Genomic DNA, 18,694 nt, shown 5'->3' with positions numbered 1-18,694 from the left:
GAGTTTCTTGGCATGTATTAAATAAGGTTTGGTCAGACATCCCTTAATATTCAGTCATTCCCTGAGTGGACCCAGAACAGATCAGCAGGTGATCAGAGGCATAATGCATGAAGACATGGATGAATTAAATATGGCGGGACAGCCTTCATTTTGGTATTTTTCAGCTTTGAAGTGTTTTTCTTTGTAGGTTTAATCTTCCTTTAATGTCACTTGTCACGTAAAATATAGCTGCCAGTGCATCACAGCTCTGTACAGGTGTAGCACACTGCCTCTAGCGCTGCCCTGGCCACTGCAGTGCACTGAACCCACAGGTACCGTCCTGGCGCCCACGTGGGTGAAGTGCCCATAGCAGCACTTCTCCTTCAAAGCTTCAAGCAGGACAGCATGGACAGGCAGTGCGCTGCCACAACTGGATGTCACTGCAGGGAGTGCAGCTGGGTTACTGCTGCTGGGTATGCGCGTGCAACACCTGGATGCTGTTGGTTCACTGTCTGCAGGGGGTTGTTACCAACCCGTGCCTATACCTTGATCTTAAATTCCAGTTTCTTCTGGATGCTGATCATCTGCTCTGTTCGGCTCATCTTCCTGACACCTTCATTACACGCTTTCACCACCTGGAGAAAGAATAGGAAGATTTGTCTCCCGTGGCCTGAACAGGTAAGTGCTGTAAAGCACAGAAAGGCCTGACCTTGACAGGGTAAGGCCTGCTGTAACAGGAACTGAACAAGCTAAGCTCTTCAATCCACACTGTATTCACATGAAAAAGAGGAGGAGAACAAAACAAAAGAAAAAAAAAGTAAAAGAGCACCCAGAAGACGTTACAGCCAGAAGCTGAATATCAGGACATGTTAGATGGCTGCCTTTGGGTACTGAATAAGACAGTGCTAAGCAACACTCCTGGCTGTGCAGCAAAGGGAACAGCTCGTTTACCAGATTCTGACACACCATGCAGCTCTTCCCCATCTGCAGCATTTAAAAAAAAAAAAAAAAAAAGGTACGTGCACAGTATTATCTTCAAGAAGAGAATAAACCAAAGATCTTCATTTCAAAGGTAGAAATGCTGTGGTTCTGCCAAGCAGCACCAGCTGCCAAGGCTATGATGGAATGTCCCACGAAAGAGATGTTCATCATGGTCCATCTGGGTCCAAGTACAAACTTTTGACAGAAAAAGCAGAGTCAATGTGCAGACACTACCCTGTTACAGGGACCTTAACCTAGATGCTACTGCTTCTTTCATAAGGAGCAACTCTCTTGAGAACTGGTTAGGTAGAAAAGTTATGATGGAGAACATGCTCCACTTTGTGCACTGCTTCTGTTACGGAAAATCCACCAGAACATCAGCAATTGAAACCGACATCAGCAATTGAAACCGCAATCTGCTCCTACCTATCCAGTAAGATACTTGCAATGAAAATTAAGTACCAGCTGGCCTCTCTTGTAATGCCTGTATCTAGCTGCATGCTAGGCATCTAAACATTTTCAGGTAAGTAACCATAAGAAGGGAGTTAAGAAATTGAATACAAACTGAGCATTTTTGCATCAGCAATCCTTGCCATCTGCATGCTGCAGTAACAGCCTTCCGCAAACTTTTAGCCAATGGAAAAAACAAAACAGGCTGGCAGATGCATCATCATCATGCAAATATGAAGTAACACAGAATATTCTTTGTCATTAAGGCCTCTGTTTTTATCTCTAGCAATCTCCCAAGTGTAGACTCCTTACGCTAATTTAGGGTAAATCCAACAGTCATTTTCTTTTAGTGTTTCAGTCATAAGCTGCAACTATATCCTCAGGCTGATGCTCATTCATGCTAATGCTCTAGCACAATTTTCAACTTGAAATGCTTATTCTGAATTGCAGGATTCAAGAAATGATCCAAGCTTCTGAAGGTCATTAGGAGAAGGGGATTCAAACACCTTGGTCCCTGTAGTGCCCTGTTCTAGCCACATGGCTGCCAGCAACTCCAGATGGCATTCCAGACCTTTCAGATGCGTCGACCAAAGGGGGGATCACCCTGTATGACTGTGTCAGGAACAGCCCCGATGCAAAACAATGCCTGTGCACAGCAGTAACGGAGCACAACTGAATTCCACCTGAACACCAGGGATTGTGCCATCGTCAGTTAAAAGGGATAAAAGCAGGTATGTTCACTTCATTGAGAAACTTATTCTAGGTCAGAGGAAGAGATGTGCTGCATTGGCGGAAACCTGATACAGTCATACTCGACTGCCTGTTGCAGCTAATCACATCTCTCAGTAGGATCCATCACCCTCAGGCATCTGCAAAAACACCTTGTATTCTTGAAGACCTCAAGGGAAAGCATTGTCTCAGCCCTTCCTAGAGAGGAAACATATGTATCTGTTGTTAGTAAGGGATTTTTCCCTGACTGACATTAAATAGCTGCTGGATTGGTTCATCTTTGAGAGCAAGGAAGACTTTAAAATAAATTATTCTTGAAACATAGTGTTGGGATTTGAAAGGACAGCTCCAGGAGTGAATGAATGCAGTTTGTAGGTCTCTTCTGGGGAGAAACTGGGCATACTTGTTCAATCTTAATGGCCTTCAGATATAGTTCATTCAAACTTACCGTTTCTAGCTCCTTATGTGCATCCAGGGCAGTGGTTTCCCTCTCAGACTTCTCTTCTACTTTCTTCAAAATATTCTGTAGGGGAGCAAAAGCTGTGTTAACTTTCCAATCTGACAGCATAGAAAGGTCTTTGCTATACCTGGAGTTATTTCTGGCCATTGGCCTAATTACAGGGTGGATGATAGAGTACAGTGACTCTCACCTCTTAGCTCCTGTTTTTCATTAAAGCTTGTTCCCATCTGACTACTACTGAATATCTAAAAGAAGTATAGCAGGCAGACCCCTATTTTATTAAAAAAAATAAAATAAAATAGCTAGAACTGGCATTAGCAGGTAACGTTTGCTAATCCAAATTGAATAAGATTTTTTGGGACTGAGCTGCCTCCTCATCCCCAGAAGCATGTCTTCTAGTGCAGCGTTCAGACATGCTGGCAAAGCACAGCTGCCACAGTCTGGTCCAAGCCACCATGATTTGGGTATTACCCACAATTTTGGAGCTGTGCACCTGTACATGAGCAGTCTAACCATTAGGCAGCTGCGTTAACGTACCACTGCTACGCCTTCTAGCAGCTCTACAGTAAAGCTCCTCCTCAACTCTTATATAGTAAAAACTACATGGCAAATTCAACATCAAGTTGGAGATGTTCTCTCCGTGACTGAAAACTTTTCCATAGTTGACAACGTCCTTTTCTGTGGAAAAGCTTCACCCAGCTCTAGGGCTGATCATGGCTGTTTGTAAGCCTCATTATGAACCGTTGGACAGGAGTGATCCAGAAGACCTTTGGACAATAGAGAACAGCAAAACTCTACCTGCACGAGTAGCTTGAGCCGAGTGATCCTTTGAAATGGTAAAATCAGGAAGGAAGAAAAGGACAGGCCTTTGCACTTGGGATCCAGCTCCAGCTGTGAGATCACTTCCCGGAAAGCTGGCTTGTCCTGGCTGAGGGGGGAAGCAGAGAGAGTGAGTGAGTGCCACCCTGCATGTGACTTTGGTGCGTGGGTGGTGACCCAAAAGCAGCCTAGTCCCACAGGCAGCATCTGCCTCGCTTCTCCCAGGAACAGAAAGGAAGGGAGGAGGAATCAAATGCTTCTAGGTGTATTTTGGTTTGAATCCAGAGCTATTTATAGAGTTGGGGGATGGAAAAAATAGTCTTTTAATGTACAAGCCATGGTAGCATGTTCACATGTGTAGCACATCTAGCTTAGCAGCATACGCTGTGTGCGTAGGTGTGTGTGAATGGGGTGTGTGTCCAAGTAGATGAGTCACAGGCATAATTATATATTTTTACACAGTTGGATCTCTGTGACAAGGTGAAATTCACACAGTCATAAGAACAAGACAAGCCACAGAACTTGGCTACTCCTGGCTACTTAGCAGGAGGATGGAAATCGTTATCTGGCCTGAGAAGAGCACAGGCCATCCCCAGACCTTCCCTGACTGCATTCACAGCAGGTGAGGGCGTTGCTGAGCCACAGACATGGCTGCGCTGAGCAGTTTCACAAGCCCCAGCTGCTGCAGTCAAAGCCAGAACCTCTTGGTGATTGTGAGGGCCAGCCACATGGAAGACTTCTGAAGTCCTGGATAGCAAAACCAGCATGGATGCGAAGACATTGCTAACCTGTCTTCACTGCCTGTGACTCAGAGCACTCCAATAGAAGCTGCTCTAAGTGCTTCTCCCTGCTGCAGCAGGTACTTGTGTCACTGTGTCACTTGCCAGAGCCACACCAGAACGGACCTGAGTGTGTCTGAGAAAAATAGCCAAAGTGGGGGCAACTGTGAAACACCTGAGGCTTCAAGTGCTGTGAAATTCTTGGGCTAGCTTGAAGCCTGAGGAAGAGAGTCTATTCTTTTCAATGTCCTCCATATTCTCTCTCAGACGAAAAAAATACTGCCCTCTCAATTCATATCTAGGAATACTTCCAACTCCAATAGGTCCTTTTCAAGCTCAAGTAATCCAGCCTGCTGCTGGTTCACTTCTGAGTAGTTAGCTAATGACTCTGGACACACTGTTTATATTGCTCACCTCTGACTCAAGGAAACCCTGCAGTACTCTCCTTTTAGAGAGAACAGTTGGCCATGCTCAGCAGAGGCTGCTTGCTTGGAGTGTTTTTTTTTTGTTGTGCTTTTTTTTTTTTTTTTTTTTTGCCTCAAAAGCTGGAGATCAGAGAAAGGAAAGGATTAGGGCTCATTACACTCCCCCGAACCAGCTGCTGCTATGGGGAAGAAATATAGTGCAGCATGTTCAATGGGCTGTCCTGAAGGAATCCAGGCCATTGTAACTGAAGAAAAAAATAATCCTCCTGCTTGAAGACAAGCCTGTAGGGCACGCTTTGTTTTGAGATGGTAGAATTCCTACTGGACCAAAAGACTTGCTGAACTTGAAAAATAATGCAAAAATATCTTGGATTATATCCTCAGGCATCGTGCCTGTATTTGTAACACCAGAATGTGATGAAAATGACTTTTTTTTTTTCCTTTTAAGAAAGTTTTGTTCTTTTGAAAAAAAAAATAAAAATCTTAACTTTGGGAAGGTTCAGCCTTGCTGAGAAGCTCAGGAAAAGCAGTGACTGTTCTTGCCTTCAGAGAGCTGCATCGTATTCTCAGCCTTTCAATGTCTTGTCTCTACTTGCAGTTTAAAAATGCATGCATTTCACAAGCGTGTGTTCTCATGTCCACTGAAAGCATTTCCCACAGCTGGGAACTGCTAGCTCTGAATTCACTTGGTATGCTCCTTGCCTACTCTCTCACCCCACCCTTACCATAAAGCCTTTTAATTATGGTTTCTTTTTTATAAATGCAGAGTAAAATCAGTGCAGTGGGAAGTCCTGTTTCTGTACTATTTAGCAATACTGAAATTACTGCTAAATCAATGGCCTATGCCATTTTGGAAAGTAATACAACATCAAGCACTGGAACTCACAGAAGCTGCTTGTAAGCTCTCTCCTGGTAGGTCTGGTTGGAGACGTAGGTGATGTACACAGAGAAGTGATTAACGGTGTGCTGGTAGACGATATCGCACACATCCGAGATCACAATATTCTCCTCCACCCGTTGCTCAAGGTCCAACAGGAAGCTAGATAAGAAAACCAGCACTCATTATGACCTTCAACATAATTCCCAGTTTCTGCCCCTAGGGCTGAAAGCAATTAACGTGTCCGCAAGCATTTTGAAAAGGCTGGGTAGCAGACTGCTCAGTCTACTCTCCAGACAAATTTAGCTGAAAAGATGCCATTCAGCTAGCCAAAAATCCAGCGGCCGGTGTCTTACCGCTCACTGACAGCCATGACGTCCAGGACGTTGGAGAAGAGGATATGTGCCTCAGACTGGTGTAAGATCTTTTTCAGGCGTTCGTTCTCCATGAAGTGAGACACCAGCAGATTCAGACTTTTGTAATATGAGGCTTCGGAAGTAACCAGCTCAAACATTGCCTGGGGGAGAATCCCAAAGAAGGCCATCAGCAGGTACCTTCTACTTTCATAGGGTGGTGCACGCAGTTTTAATGGGAACATTTGTGCTGCATGGAGTCGTGGACATTGCCCCCACCCTCCAGACCCCACGTGCAGGGAGAGGTAAGTGTGCAGGATTATTTTCTGTGTGACACATAGGATAGGAAATCTTCCCCATCTCCCTCTCCTCTCCCCTAAGCTGTTTGACCACATTTCCTTCCACTGCACCTTCCCAGCAGAATTCTCTCTCTCTCAGATGAGCAGTCCCATGTTGTGCACATGCTCACATAAAAAACCCTTCCTACACCCTCCCCAGCATCACTCAGGTAGTTTGACCTGAGGGTGCCAAGTCCCCTGCACTCTGTCACCATCCTGCACGTTCCTCTCCCCTACGGGGAGTTCCCTTTGGCAGTCTCCACACCCCCTCCAGCCCCGTGCTGATCATGCAGCACTGGCTCGCTGTGGCTTGTTGTGCTCCCAGCAGGGTCTCGTTGCACCACCTATGCCCATATTAGAAAAGCTGTGGGGTAGGGGTTGGCTGCACACCAGCACCCTGTGGTCCCAGCGTGTGACATGTGCTCCTTGGGGCATTGCTGATACAAATGCACAGCTGTGGCACTGCAAAGCCCTGCATGTTCCCTGAACCTAAGGAAAGCCCAGGTGAGGCTCCGTGGCCAAGCCCAGCCATACACTTTTCTGACCTACTTCACCGAAGATGGAGACAAGGCACAGCAGTCCCTAACTGTTACTGTAAGGTATAAACAATCTCTGAATTTCAGCACTTGCTTTTCCTGTTAAAAGCAAAGTAATTGGTGCAAAGCCCAGCTTCCTCAGGCCAGGGATGTGGTCTGGGGAAGCAGAAGGACAATCCGATGGCTTGATTCAGATACATCTTAACGAGGTGAGGATGTAAAGCCTTGTCTATAGCAGGTGCCAGAGGGACAGAGCACTATTGCTACACAGAGTAATTACACTCCAGGCTGCGTGCAGAGGTAGATAAAGCAAGTGGTTATTGACACAAATACCAAATCCATTCATTTAAGTAAGATTAATTTAAGATTCTTGCAAAGGTTTTGACATGGCAGAAAATCATTAGCTCCTTCAGGCATCTCTTGATGAAGGCATGTCCTGGGGCTGTGCCATGCTGCTGTTAATGAAAAAGGACCTTTTGGTAGCAGAAGTGTCACTTCCTTGCCTCTAAAGCTGCTCTGGCGGTGCAACTCATTGAGTGCCGCCAGCTCTGAGAGCCTGCATGGGCCCAGCCAGAGTTGTTAAAGTAACAAAAGAGCAGCAGGTATGTGCAGTACTTTTTATGTTTTGCTGCACATATGGAAAAGTATCTTCCAGATTAGCAGGGGGTCTGTCTTGTGGACTGATTTGTTTTGTTTCTCTTTTTAAAGAAATGATTTGAAACTCTCTGCTGATCAGTTTTTGCTGATGTTTTTTGCTGATGTGCAGCAGTTTTTTTGCTGATGCTGCTGCAGGGCAAGAGCTGGGAGGATGGGCACAGCGAGGAAGGATTGTTATCAAATCCAGAGCTACTGAAGTATCAGTTGAATTGACGTTTCCATTCCTTGTAGGGTTAACAGCATAAGAAATAATTGCAGTGGGCAGAAAGTCAGATTGGCCTATAAGCAGATGGTCCTGTCCTGTGCTGGAGGAGCTGTGCCCATACAGCCCCTGAAGGGAGACAAAGCAAAGGGTGCAGGTGGAAATGAAGGCACTTAGCGCATGTGGAACAGCTGGTGTTTTAAGGAATAAAAGGATGTTTTATTTTCTTCAAGAACAGGTTCCCAATAAGAAAAACAGATGACTGGCTAGGTCTCCAAAATACACTTCTTACAGTAGCTTGTTTTAATAACAGAGGAGAAGAATAGGTAAAGATGCAACAAAGAACAAGATGGGATGTGTAGGGATAGCTTATTCCTTCCCAGTACCCTGAGGACTGATACAACCAGTCACTTCACTCTGCAGCTTTCCAGATACTCTAGGCCAGGACTTTATTTTCTGCTGGGTCGTTGCAGGATGACCGTGAGAGTCAAGGTCAAGATCTGCCACGTTATTAAGGTCTTTAAACCCTCTGACAACTTGCCTAATCTATAAGCTTGATTCCTAACGTGCAGACACAGAAGTTCCCACTGCCTATGTTCGGAGAAATTAATTTGTGTTTGCTGCCCAGCATGGTGGGGGTTGCTAAGGGAGTGCAAGTTTCAAGCAATATTGAAATCCCTAGTGAAAATATCACAGGGTTCTGACTTAAAGGAGAAGCCAGGGAAGGAAAGATTATCTCTGCTGGTCAGGAGATCCAGGTGGTACCCTGCAGACCCAAAGTACCCCAATGCCTACTCTAAAGAGCCCAGACTGCTGTTTCCCATTTGAATGGTACAAATGAACTGCAGACATCTGAACTGTGATGTAAGGATGAGATTTCTGGGAGCAGCTGAACTCTGCGAGCTCTAAGCAGACACTAGATAAAAGAGAAGAACTTCTGGCTTCAGAGCTGCAGAAATATCCAGAGAAAATGAAGAAAATGTGAACTCGATGTCAACTGATGTAATACTGTCTCCCTGAGTCTATAAACAGTCTGAAACTCTTGGAAACAAGACCAAGAGTTTCCTGAGTCCTCTGGGTCATTAACTTCATGAAATCTACCACTTGCATAAGAGCTGTACTAATTGTTTTCATTGCTTATATTCTGGCAGAGAGACTAAGAAAGGAAAGAGAAGTGAAGCAAAAGTAAAAAGGAAAAAAATGTAAGAGTTACCAAAGACAGGAGTAAGTAACCCTAAGACTAAATCCCATCTGAGACAATATGATGTTTTATTGCAGAGATTGAAAATATCTGTTCCCAGTAGCTTGGATCCTCCTGTAAACCACCAGTGAATACAGGGGGATTGTGACCCAGCCTAGGAGGGATTTCGTTTTGAGCTGATGCCACGGGATTGGCTGTGACCAGCTCTCAGACCTGGTTGTCTCCACAAGGCGCGTATGGCATCCACCTGCCAAAAGTGCAGTAAGGACAGCACAAGAGCTCTCTGGAGGAGGGTAGCTCAGTTTTAGAGCAAATTTAGAGCTTTGAAAGCTAAGGCTTGCTCAAGGAAGGAAAGGAAATGAAATGTTTTCTGGACATTTTTGTGGAAATGGAACAAGAGAAAGACTGCCTCCCTGTCAAACGTTCTTCCACAGAGGCCACATCTCCACTGCACGCACCGGGTTCAAGTCCCTCTTTTGCTTAAGCAAAGATTTTCACAGCAGGTGCCCTTTGATCCAGATTCACACTGTGTCATGAGGTGCAGATTGGCAGGTCTACCTAACACCAAAGTGACTAAGATCCAAATAATCCCTAAAGAAAGTTTATCAAAGCCTATGGTTTATCAAACCATCTCAGCAACAATGGTTCCGTTCAAGTTATGAGGATAAGTTACTCATACGCAATGTTTTATGTTATTGCTGTTGTTTTTTTAAATCTGTCAGTTGTTTTGGCCAGCTCCACTCAGCTTGGAATCTCCTAACACACAGAAGGTGAGTCCAGTGTAGCAAGTAGAAGAGGACAAAATGAATAAACAATATAGTTAAGTCAATCGACAACAAACTGGAAGGTAGAGATATGGACTGGGAAGGAGGAGTATACCAGAGCCACTCCACAAAAAGACTACACCCATAAAAGAATTTAAGGTTCATGCTAAAAAGTTTCACAGGTTAAATGCTGTTCCTTCTTACCTCCAGATCGCTACCTTTTCAAAGCCTAGTACCTCTGTGACAGAATTTGTTTTAGCCTACCATACATGTAATACACACAGTGTTTTCTCTCTGGTCACTTGTTCCTCTTGCTACATGTGTGTTGCCTGTCACTTCCTTCGCTCTGACTCCATGTCAGCACTTCTTTTGGCCTGGTCTGCTTTTTTCATCACTAAATTTTCTGCATACTTATAAGAAAGTCCTTGATGATTCATGTTTTGCTGTGTTTGATGCTCAACAGATGTCTGGATAATTAAGCTACTCTATGAATGATTTAGTCATTTCTGATAATTATTCTAGTACCACGTAATTTGTGTATTTCCCTGACCCCTGCGGTCTGTAACATGTTCTTTGTTTTTTCCTTTGTTCTTCCTTTTTCTACATTTTTGCCTACATTTTCATGACAGTTCCAGTTGTTGTTTTACATTTTGTTACTCTGACATTGTCTTTAAATTAAAAAAGCTGATGCGGCTGAAGCCATCGCTGTCTGAACTCTGTTTGAGTTCCCAGGGCTAAGTTCTCATGCTGCATTTTTTTTTTTTTTTTCTGAAATTGCTGAGAGGAGGTGGGTATTGTTGTTGTTTTTTTCTCCCTGATGCTCCATTTTCTGGGTCACTCATTCCAGTGGGGACTATAACAAATTGCCTTTCAGGAGACTTTTCAAACATCCTTTTCAAACATCCATTGCTCTTCCAGTCAATTTTCTTGTTTTGATGCTTGAAAAACAAACATCTTGGTTTTTATCTCATGTTGATGACCTGCTTGGTTATTTTCCATCATCACCAATACTGAAGGCCAGATTTCTCCTCTAGGCAGGTGTCACCTTTCTCACTGTTGCCTCTTTCATTTTGCAGATTGCTGCAGGTGAACTACTTTATCTCTGACTGCATAAGCCCTGCACCATCCTGGCTGTGGTGGTGTTCTCTTCCTCAGCTGTAAATACAGGTTTTTGCTTTGACTTTCTTTCCACTCATGGACTCATGTTCCTCCCTGTGGTCTGACTAATACTCTTGTTCTACCTTTTTCCAGCTGAAGAGCTGCAAGCACTTCTAGTCACTGTGTTTAAGACAGCTTGGAAAATAAAACAGGTCAGAAAGGTACAATTTTGCACTTAAGACATTTACTCCAGATTTTCTGCTGTCCTCTGCTTCAGGTAGATTCTTCCAATACTCCTTCAGGAAGCTGAACGCTTTCCATTCACTGAAGCCCTCCTCTACAGCTGCTGCTCCCAATTCATGTGTGAGAACAGTTCTCTCAAATTATGCTCTGCAGCGGCAACCACTGCTTGCTGAATTCAACATCATCTCTTTAATCGCCTCAGTGATTTCTCCAGCACTCCTCGTTTTCTGTGCTTGACTCTCCTCACAAAGCAAATTCTCCACTCTATCTGTTCGATGTTCAGCCAATTTCACAGCTTTCTGGCTTTCGGCAGTTTTATAATCTCTCTCTGTACTAATCCAGAACAAACAGGAAGGAAATTTTAGCTCCAATAAAGTAACGAGAAGGGAGACCACAGCACTTCTTTAAGGCAGCGCTGTCCCACCTCCATCTGCTTTATTTCTGTTGTTATTTAAGCCAAAAGAAGAAAATTCAGCACACATAATGCTGGGGTCTAGCAGATATTTTTATGTAGAACACCTACAGTTAATGAACGTAACTCCAGAGAAATGGTAGCTTTTGAAATCTATAATGCAAACTTCTAAGCTGATGTTTCTCTGTAAGTGACTCCTCATTTTGAAGCAGAAAAAGAAGAGCTTGTAATTTTTCAGATGCCAGATTGTGTTTGTAATGCTGGCAGTCAGAAGTACCGTGTTTTGCCAGGTAAACAGAACAAATCTGATATGGAAATAACCAGTGCAGAAGAACATGGAAAAGCAACAAATCATTTCAGTCACCTTCAGCTGTAACCCTGACACACTAGCAGTCTGTGCTGTCAGCCTAAGCTATCCTGTACAAACACAGGTCTCTCCCACTGAGGGTGTAGCTGAAGCCCTGCCCCTCATGCCCCTGAGAAGTGAGAGACCAGCCCTTCCAGGGAAACAGCGAAGCTACAGCCTTGGCCAGGACCACGGTGGGACTTGTACACACAAGCGATTCATAAATCTTGCCTAGGCAACTACAAGTAAGCTCAGGGAGAACTGCTCACACCCTGAGGTGTTCTTCAGCATTTTGAGTTCAATCATACGTGCCAGGACAGAAGGGATACAAAGGTAGGGCGTCCTCACCACAAGCCATCCTGGCACAGACGGATTTACAGGGCCAAGCCTGCAAAGGTCCCTCGCTCACATCACAACATATGCCACCCTAAACAAGGTTTGTTCATCTCCACTACAGGCTACGGATCCGGTGCTATGCACTGCCAAAGAGCACTCATGCTCCCCATGCTATCCAAAATAGCAACCAGTTGTAAACTGTTGTGTGACTGATGTTTTCATTAATTGTGGCAGCTACCCCCACCTACTCTTCTCCTGGTCAATACAGCCCTGTACATTAACGGTGTATGACTCTCAGACAGAGACATTACTGCACTGCATGGCTGAAATGCAAAAGTGCCTGTCACTATTTTTGACTGTTTTGCATAAGATGCCAAGTAACGGCATTTAAAAATAAGGAAGCTTATCAATCTCCATCACTTCCCTTTCCTTTAATGCCATCATATTTAAAACAGATTACAGGTAACTCTTGAACTCTTCTAAGATTTTTGGTGGATTAATGTGCATTAGGGACCAAAAGCTTTACTGCGACAACCCCTTCATTATCTCTCCCTTCCTTTGTAAATAGCTCCTAGCACTGATGCAGAAAATGGAAAATAATTTCTCTTTTGCTAAATAGATGTCCAGCAGCAACAGCATATAGAACAACACCCTGTAGCTTCAAAAAAGTGAGTGGTGCTGACCAGCGTGACATGGAAAAGTATTTAGCAAAACAAGGCTCATTTATGACTGCTATGAAGCTGTTTGTTTTTAAATCCTGATAACCTGACTCTCACTCTTTTAAGCAGCAACCCAGTAAAGAAACATTCCACCTTCCCCCATTTTACCTCCTGCAGCTTGATCTCATCTGGCTGAAGGATGCTAAGGACCCCGCTGCTCCGGATCTCCGGAAGATCCTGCCATAAGTTGAACCTGGAGTTGGAGTTCCTCAGCAAATTGATTTGTGGTGCAGCTTTGCTCTCAGTCGTACTTGTAGGTTCTGTTTCGGATGGGGTTTCCTCACTGGGTGAACTCTCCTCAGGGTCTGTCTGTGAATCCTGCAGTCGTCTGGTTTCGATCTCCTGGCGTGTAGATTTATCTCGATATTCCTGATACAGGAGCCCTAGGAGGCAATGTAACAAGTCTGAGAGGTTACAGTGAACAAAAGAGTAGCAGCGTCTGGTGGGAACGGGCATCTGTTTGGCATTAGTTCACCTCAGAAAAGCCATGTATGGCGTTTCTATTTCAAACAGGACTGGCAACCCTAAATGGAAGGCCATTTCTACATCTATGGTGTTGCTAACAATGACCTGCTATCACAAAACATGTAGTAACAGTCAGATGAATCCATCTGGTTACTTGCCAGGCTTTTAAATGTTTCTTTAAGACCTCGATATTCTCTGTAATATTATGATGTTACAAGCTATATAAATTGAAAGGTGTGTGTGTTGAAAAGTAACACTGCATACACTGAAACTACTTTAAAGGATCGATTTGATGGCTATGAAAATCCTTAAGGAGGAAATGCTGGGCTGCTGTGAAGGCATTACACAAGGGAATCGTGGGGACTGTTACTTTGTGGTTAGCAATTGGACATGTTGCTTAATTTCTTTCTCTTTTAATTCACAGTTTCAACTGACAGAACCAAACAGGTAGGAATCCTGAAGTTCCTTGGCCATCTATAAAAGGTCCTGCCTCTCTCCTAAGGCAGGAGATAAGTGCAGGAGGCACTTGTCCCATATCTCTTTCTAAGCCATCTGTAGGGCCCAGAATGTTAATTGTTTGAATATAAAATGTTATTTAGAAGATATGAGAAGACAGGAGAGTGAGAGCCTAGTCTGAGTCAATCTCCTCACTTACCGAAGTTGATGAAATACATTCTAGCTCATCTCCTTGGTTTATACTTGAATCTCAGAAATGTAAAATGAATAAAGAAAGAAGTCCTTGATATTAAAAAATAATAATACCAAAACAAACAAAAAAAACCACCATGTAATTTATTTTGTCTGAATCATTAGGGATTAAAATCCATCTGGTCACATGTAGTCATGATACTGGATTTCAAAGCAGATTCCATGTGTAATAAGGTGAGAGACATCTGGGTCAGGAGTTTGTCTAGGGAGGGCAGAACTGAAGCTGTCACTGCCTAATAAATCTCGGGACCAGTTTTCACGAAGCTCTGTACCAGTCCTCTGTACCTAAAACTCTTCTAGAAATATGCTGGGGGAAAAGTGCAGGCACAAGGGCAGCAGAACTGCAGTCTGTGAGTATATCCTGTTATCTGTTCTCCCTGGAAAGATGCTCAATGCTGGATTAAAATAGCAGTAAGGGTAGCTGTGCCTAGGAAACCATACAGTCTTCTGCTAGCTTCCTACACAATAACTGGAGAGGAGACTTCCCCTGAAGTTTTGCATCCTGCTGCTACTTATATAATTCCTCTCTGCGTCAACTAGGCTTATATAGCTTTCCTAAGCATTTCTGTCTGTTAATCAGCACCAGTGAGGGTGCTGAGCATGCGGCAGGCTGGAAAGGCTCCTTGCGGAATGGAGCGGAGGGCCTGCTGAATCGGAGCAGCTTTCAGTAGCACTGCTCTGTAAGCTCAGCCAGTGCTCAAAGGCTCTGGTGCAGTAGGGCACTGGGTACCTGCTGCCCTACCGACCTGCACACCAGAGTAGGCCAGGCTGGGAAATAACACCCTGAAGCAGTATGGCCAGTGCATGGCTCAAGGGAAAACATGCTGAGAAACTGGAGCACAATCTATCTATTTTACTCATACCGGAGATAATTACATTTGCAGTATCTGATCATTGCGCTGGTGGGTCTGTCCTGCAAGTCAGAGGCAATTAAGGACATTTTGAATTTGTGTGAGGGTGATTTAGTCTCCCTTGTGCAGATCTGGAGAGCAGCCCTTTACTGAAGATCCTTCAGACATTTTCTTCCCTTGCTTTTAAGGAAATAATGTCCAGACAATGAAACTTGATTTTGTTTCCAGGTTCCCCATCTGACCCATCAAACAGAGAGACCTACAGAGCCTTCAGCTGCAGGCGATGCGAGTGCAGACACGGGGAGACCTGACTGACTAAAGGCATCTGCCCGCCAGAACTCGTTGGGAAATGCCACCAAGGTAACACATTTTAAGGAGGGAGCTGAGGAAGGGCGGAAGCTCTTCCACAGACAGCAATATTAAGAAGAAATAGAAAGGTGATAGCAGCAGAAAGACAAAAGACAGGTTTAGGTAGAATAAGGATAGGAGGAAACAGAGAGGGTTGTGCTAGCAAGGACATAAGATTTCCTTGCAGTCTTGGTGTGAAAGGTGCATCTATATGTTGGCAAGGAGGTTATGACTGAGAAACAAAAAGCTTAGCTGATTTTACCTGCAACATTTTCAGAAAGACCTGGAGAAACCAAGCAAAAGCCTGCTCTCAATGGAGCAGGAGATGGTGATGGCACAGGATAACAGACGCAAGGTGAGGGAACAGGATCTTGATATGTTGAAAGGAGAGTGATAAATTTGGGAACCAACCGACTGAGTATGCAGAAAGAAGCTGAGAACAGTAGTTGAACACGACACTGAACATGTGATAATTTAGTAAATGCCTATGTTTAGTAAACGAGAAAGTATAGAATGTCAGAGACCTGTAAGAGCTCTGTCTGTTGCTTAACATCCCAGCCATCACTACTGTCACCTGGTTAAAGGCTAGCCATGTGCTCAGAGCATGCGTTTGGTGCTGCCTGTTGACTTTAAGTGCTTAAGCTCATGAAACTGTTCTTCGTAAGGGATGTTTACATAGTTTCTAAGTATTATATTAGACTTTTCCCTTCTTGTTTATTCTATTCCATTTTGCTGTCAGTCTCCCTTCCTGGATCCCTTGCAAACTGGGAGGGGAATTGCAAAACTCGTTACTAACTGGGGAAAATGCTCGCTTTAGAGAATGATCTTAAAGTAAACGCTATTACATTGAAAGCTATGTAAAATCTCAGGAGGTCCAGAGATGTTTTTTTCTGAAATTCTCTGCTCCAGTTTCAGGCAAAAAGTCCATTAGTGCCTCAAAGGCAGGAGGAAAGAAAGGGAGCGACTGTGCTCCAGCCACTTAAAATGACCTCTTTCCTGAAGATTAGGGTAGCATCTCTGGCTGTCAAAACCCCGTTTCCTTCCATCAAGGCACAAAAGACCTATTTGCAATTAAACAGACGCATGTAGTGCTATCACACAGCATTCCTCTGATATGCAGCACAAAAAATATATATGAATATAGCAACCAGGTTGCTTTGAAGTCCTGGTGGCTTTAGTATTTTATCATGCCTCTTAACAGCACAGTCCCAGTAAAATGAGGACATACGGGCACATTTGCCTTGGGAGTTTAGTACCTATGCAGCCAAAAGTAAGTAACACGTCTAGCAACATACAGCCAGATTGGTCACTGCTCTCTTCCACAAAGTCCAGCACTCATCTGCCTTGTCTGACAGCCGCTGGCAGGCTGCTGTGGGTCTCCCTCACACCAGCCTCCTGCAGGGCCCTGTCCCTGTCCCAGCAGCACTCCAAGAATCAGCCTTGCCACCACGACCTGACAGCAACCTGCAGCCGCTTTCCTCTCCCAGCGACAGCGCAAGAAGCCCCTCTCTCCTGCTGGGGAGATGAGTATTGCTGCTCATGAGAATATCTACCAGATTTTGCCATGCGAAGCGCTACGTCCCTGCTCTCTACATTCAAGGATCTTGTGCTGTCATTTCCAGAAATTAAACCAAACTGTTTAAAAAGGAAGCTTCTACGTTCCCAACACCAAAACAGCTTTGGGATGGGGCTAATTTTGCAGTTGCCCAAATCTCTCTGGGGAATGTCCCAACTCCGATGTGGGAAACCAAGAAACAAGCAGCGAAGGTCCTCTCCCCATACCATAAAAAAGATTCTGGTTGCACACAACAAAAATACCACAAAAGAGAAAGCATGGCAATCCTTTCCTCCACAGCCTGCCCAACTAACCTCAACTCTGCCTTTGCAAAGAGACCACAAGACACTCAGCTTGGAAAAACAATGCACTCCTTGCTTGCCAATGTGTGACCACGAAAAACAGGCGCTGAACACAGCGTGGGCAGTCTGGGTCCCTCAGTGTAGTCGCTCCAGGGGTGCCAGCCCAGTGACTGCATTTTGCACCTTTGCAGGCACTCAAAACCAGCTTTTAGCAGCAGGTCGGCCGTAGCCTCGATGACTGACCGCTTCATAGTGACCGAAAGCACTCCTGGCTGAGGAGCGGACCGAAACGTGGTAGCATGGCACGGCTGCGGCCAGCCCGGGGCTCGCCTCGCCATCACGGGCAGCTCCGCTCCTCGCTGGGGTTCGGGCCCGGCGGCAGCCGCTGGGGTTGGGGTTTTTTTGGCGGGGGGGGCGGGCGGCCCGGCCGTTCGACGGCTCCTTACCGATGTGCTCGATCAGGTTCCTCCACGAGTCGGCCGTCATGGGGTGGGCGGGCGGCGGCACCTGGGCGGCGGCGGCGGGGCTCTCCTCGGCGGCCGCGGGGGGCTCCCTGTGGGACGCGGGGCAGCCTCAGGCGGGGCGGCGGGAGGGGGGGCGGCCCCTCCGCGCCCCCCGCCGTGCCCTCTCTCCCCGCCTCCCTCCCCTCGCTCACCTGCCGGAGTCGTCCTGGTCGAGGGCGCAGGCGGCGCTGAGCGCCGCGGCCAGCAGCTCCATGGCCGACGGCGGCAGGCGGCTGCCGAGCGGCTCCGGCGGCGGCGGCGCGGGGCTGGGGGAGCCCGGGAGGTTGCCACGGTAACGGGGGTAGGAAGGCAGCAGCCTGCGCGGCACGGAGAGGGGAGCTGCGGCCGCCCCCGGGGCGCCCCCGCAGCCCCCGGGCGGCCTGTCAGCGCCCGAGCCCCCGCGCAGCCTCTCCTCTGACCCCCTCGGCTGCTCCCGCGGAGAGCCCTCGGAGCCTCTCCTCAGAGCCCCCCCCCCCCCCAAGCGTTCCCCGGGGCTCTTCCCCCAAATCCCCTCGGAGCCTGCCCCCATCCCTTCAGCCCCCCTTAGAGCCTACCCCCGGGCGTCCCCTGAGGATCCCTCTCCAAAATCCCCTCGGACCCCCCGCCCCGTTCTCCCCCCAGCCTCCCCTCGGAACCCCCCGTCGGGCTTCTCCAAGCCCCTTCAGAGCCCCCCAGCCACTCGCGGCCGCTCTTCGCGTTTCCAAATCCTTCCCGAGCCCCGCCAAAGCCTCGCAGAGCCCCCTCAGCCTTCTCCGGGTCCCTGCCGAGACCTCTCAGGGCTCCCCTCGCCCCCGCGGAGCCCGTCGGGTTCCCCGCACCCGGTTCCCTCCGGAGCCCCTCAGAGATACCGCCCGACCCCCGCAGCCCCCCGCGTACCTCAGAGCCCCCCTGCGGACCCTCCCGGAGCCTCCAAAACGCCTTCGAAGCACCCCCGAAGCCCCCGCGCTCTCCCCACCGCGCACTGCCCCTCAGAGCCGCCCGCAGCCCCCCGTGCCCAGCCACCCCCTGCCCGCCCGCAGAGACCTCCCCGGCCCCGGCCCCCAGCTCCGCTCCCGCGCAGGTCCCTCCTCCGCCGGGAGGCTGACTGCCTCCTCCCCGAGGGCCCCCCCAGAAGGCAACAGTCCCTGCCCCGGGGACCCCCCACCTTCGCAGGCACCCCTACCTCCATCCCCCCCCCCCCCCCCGCCCCGCTCTCCTACAGAGAGGCTCCTTCCTCAGAAGCAGAGAAGCCCCTTCTCCATCCCTCCCTCCCTCCCGC

At 47.0% G+C, this 18,694-nt stretch overlaps 1 protein-coding gene across 6 annotated transcripts in view; it reads right to left on the bottom strand.

Annotated features, from left to right (window-relative positions):
- The window catches only part of NGEF (neuronal guanine nucleotide exchange factor), a 50,296-nt gene that overhangs the window by 8,653 nt on the left and 22,949 nt on the right, over positions 1-18,694 (bottom strand). For 4 of the 6 annotated variants that reach the window (XM_035335131.1, XM_035335132.1, XM_035335133.1 and 1 more), the window contains 8 exons: positions 17,589-17,753; positions 17,380-17,486; positions 12,813-13,087; positions 5,856-6,016; positions 5,509-5,661; positions 3,398-3,527; positions 2,588-2,662; positions 525-614 (listed from right to left, as the gene is read on the bottom strand). In XM_035335131.1, the coding sequence (XP_035191022.1) occupies positions 525-614; positions 2,588-2,662; positions 3,398-3,527; positions 5,509-5,661; positions 5,856-6,016; positions 12,813-13,087; positions 17,380-17,486; positions 17,589-17,753 (1,156 nt within the window). Of the gene's footprint in view, positions 1-524; positions 615-2,587; positions 2,663-3,397; positions 3,528-5,508; positions 5,662-5,855; positions 6,017-12,812; positions 13,088-17,379; positions 17,487-17,588; positions 17,754-18,312; positions 18,334-18,459; positions 18,583-18,694 lie in introns of those variants that run through there. The other 2 variants (XM_035335136.1, XM_035335137.1) reach the window with 2 other exon arrangements.

This window comes from Oxyura jamaicensis, chromosome 9 (genome assembly GCF_011077185.1).
Source record: "Oxyura jamaicensis isolate SHBP4307 breed ruddy duck chromosome 9, BPBGC_Ojam_1.0, whole genome shotgun sequence".
NCBI lineage: Eukaryota > Metazoa > Chordata > Aves > Anseriformes > Anatidae > Oxyura > Oxyura jamaicensis.
This window is presented reverse-complemented; position numbering and strand designations above follow the sequence as displayed.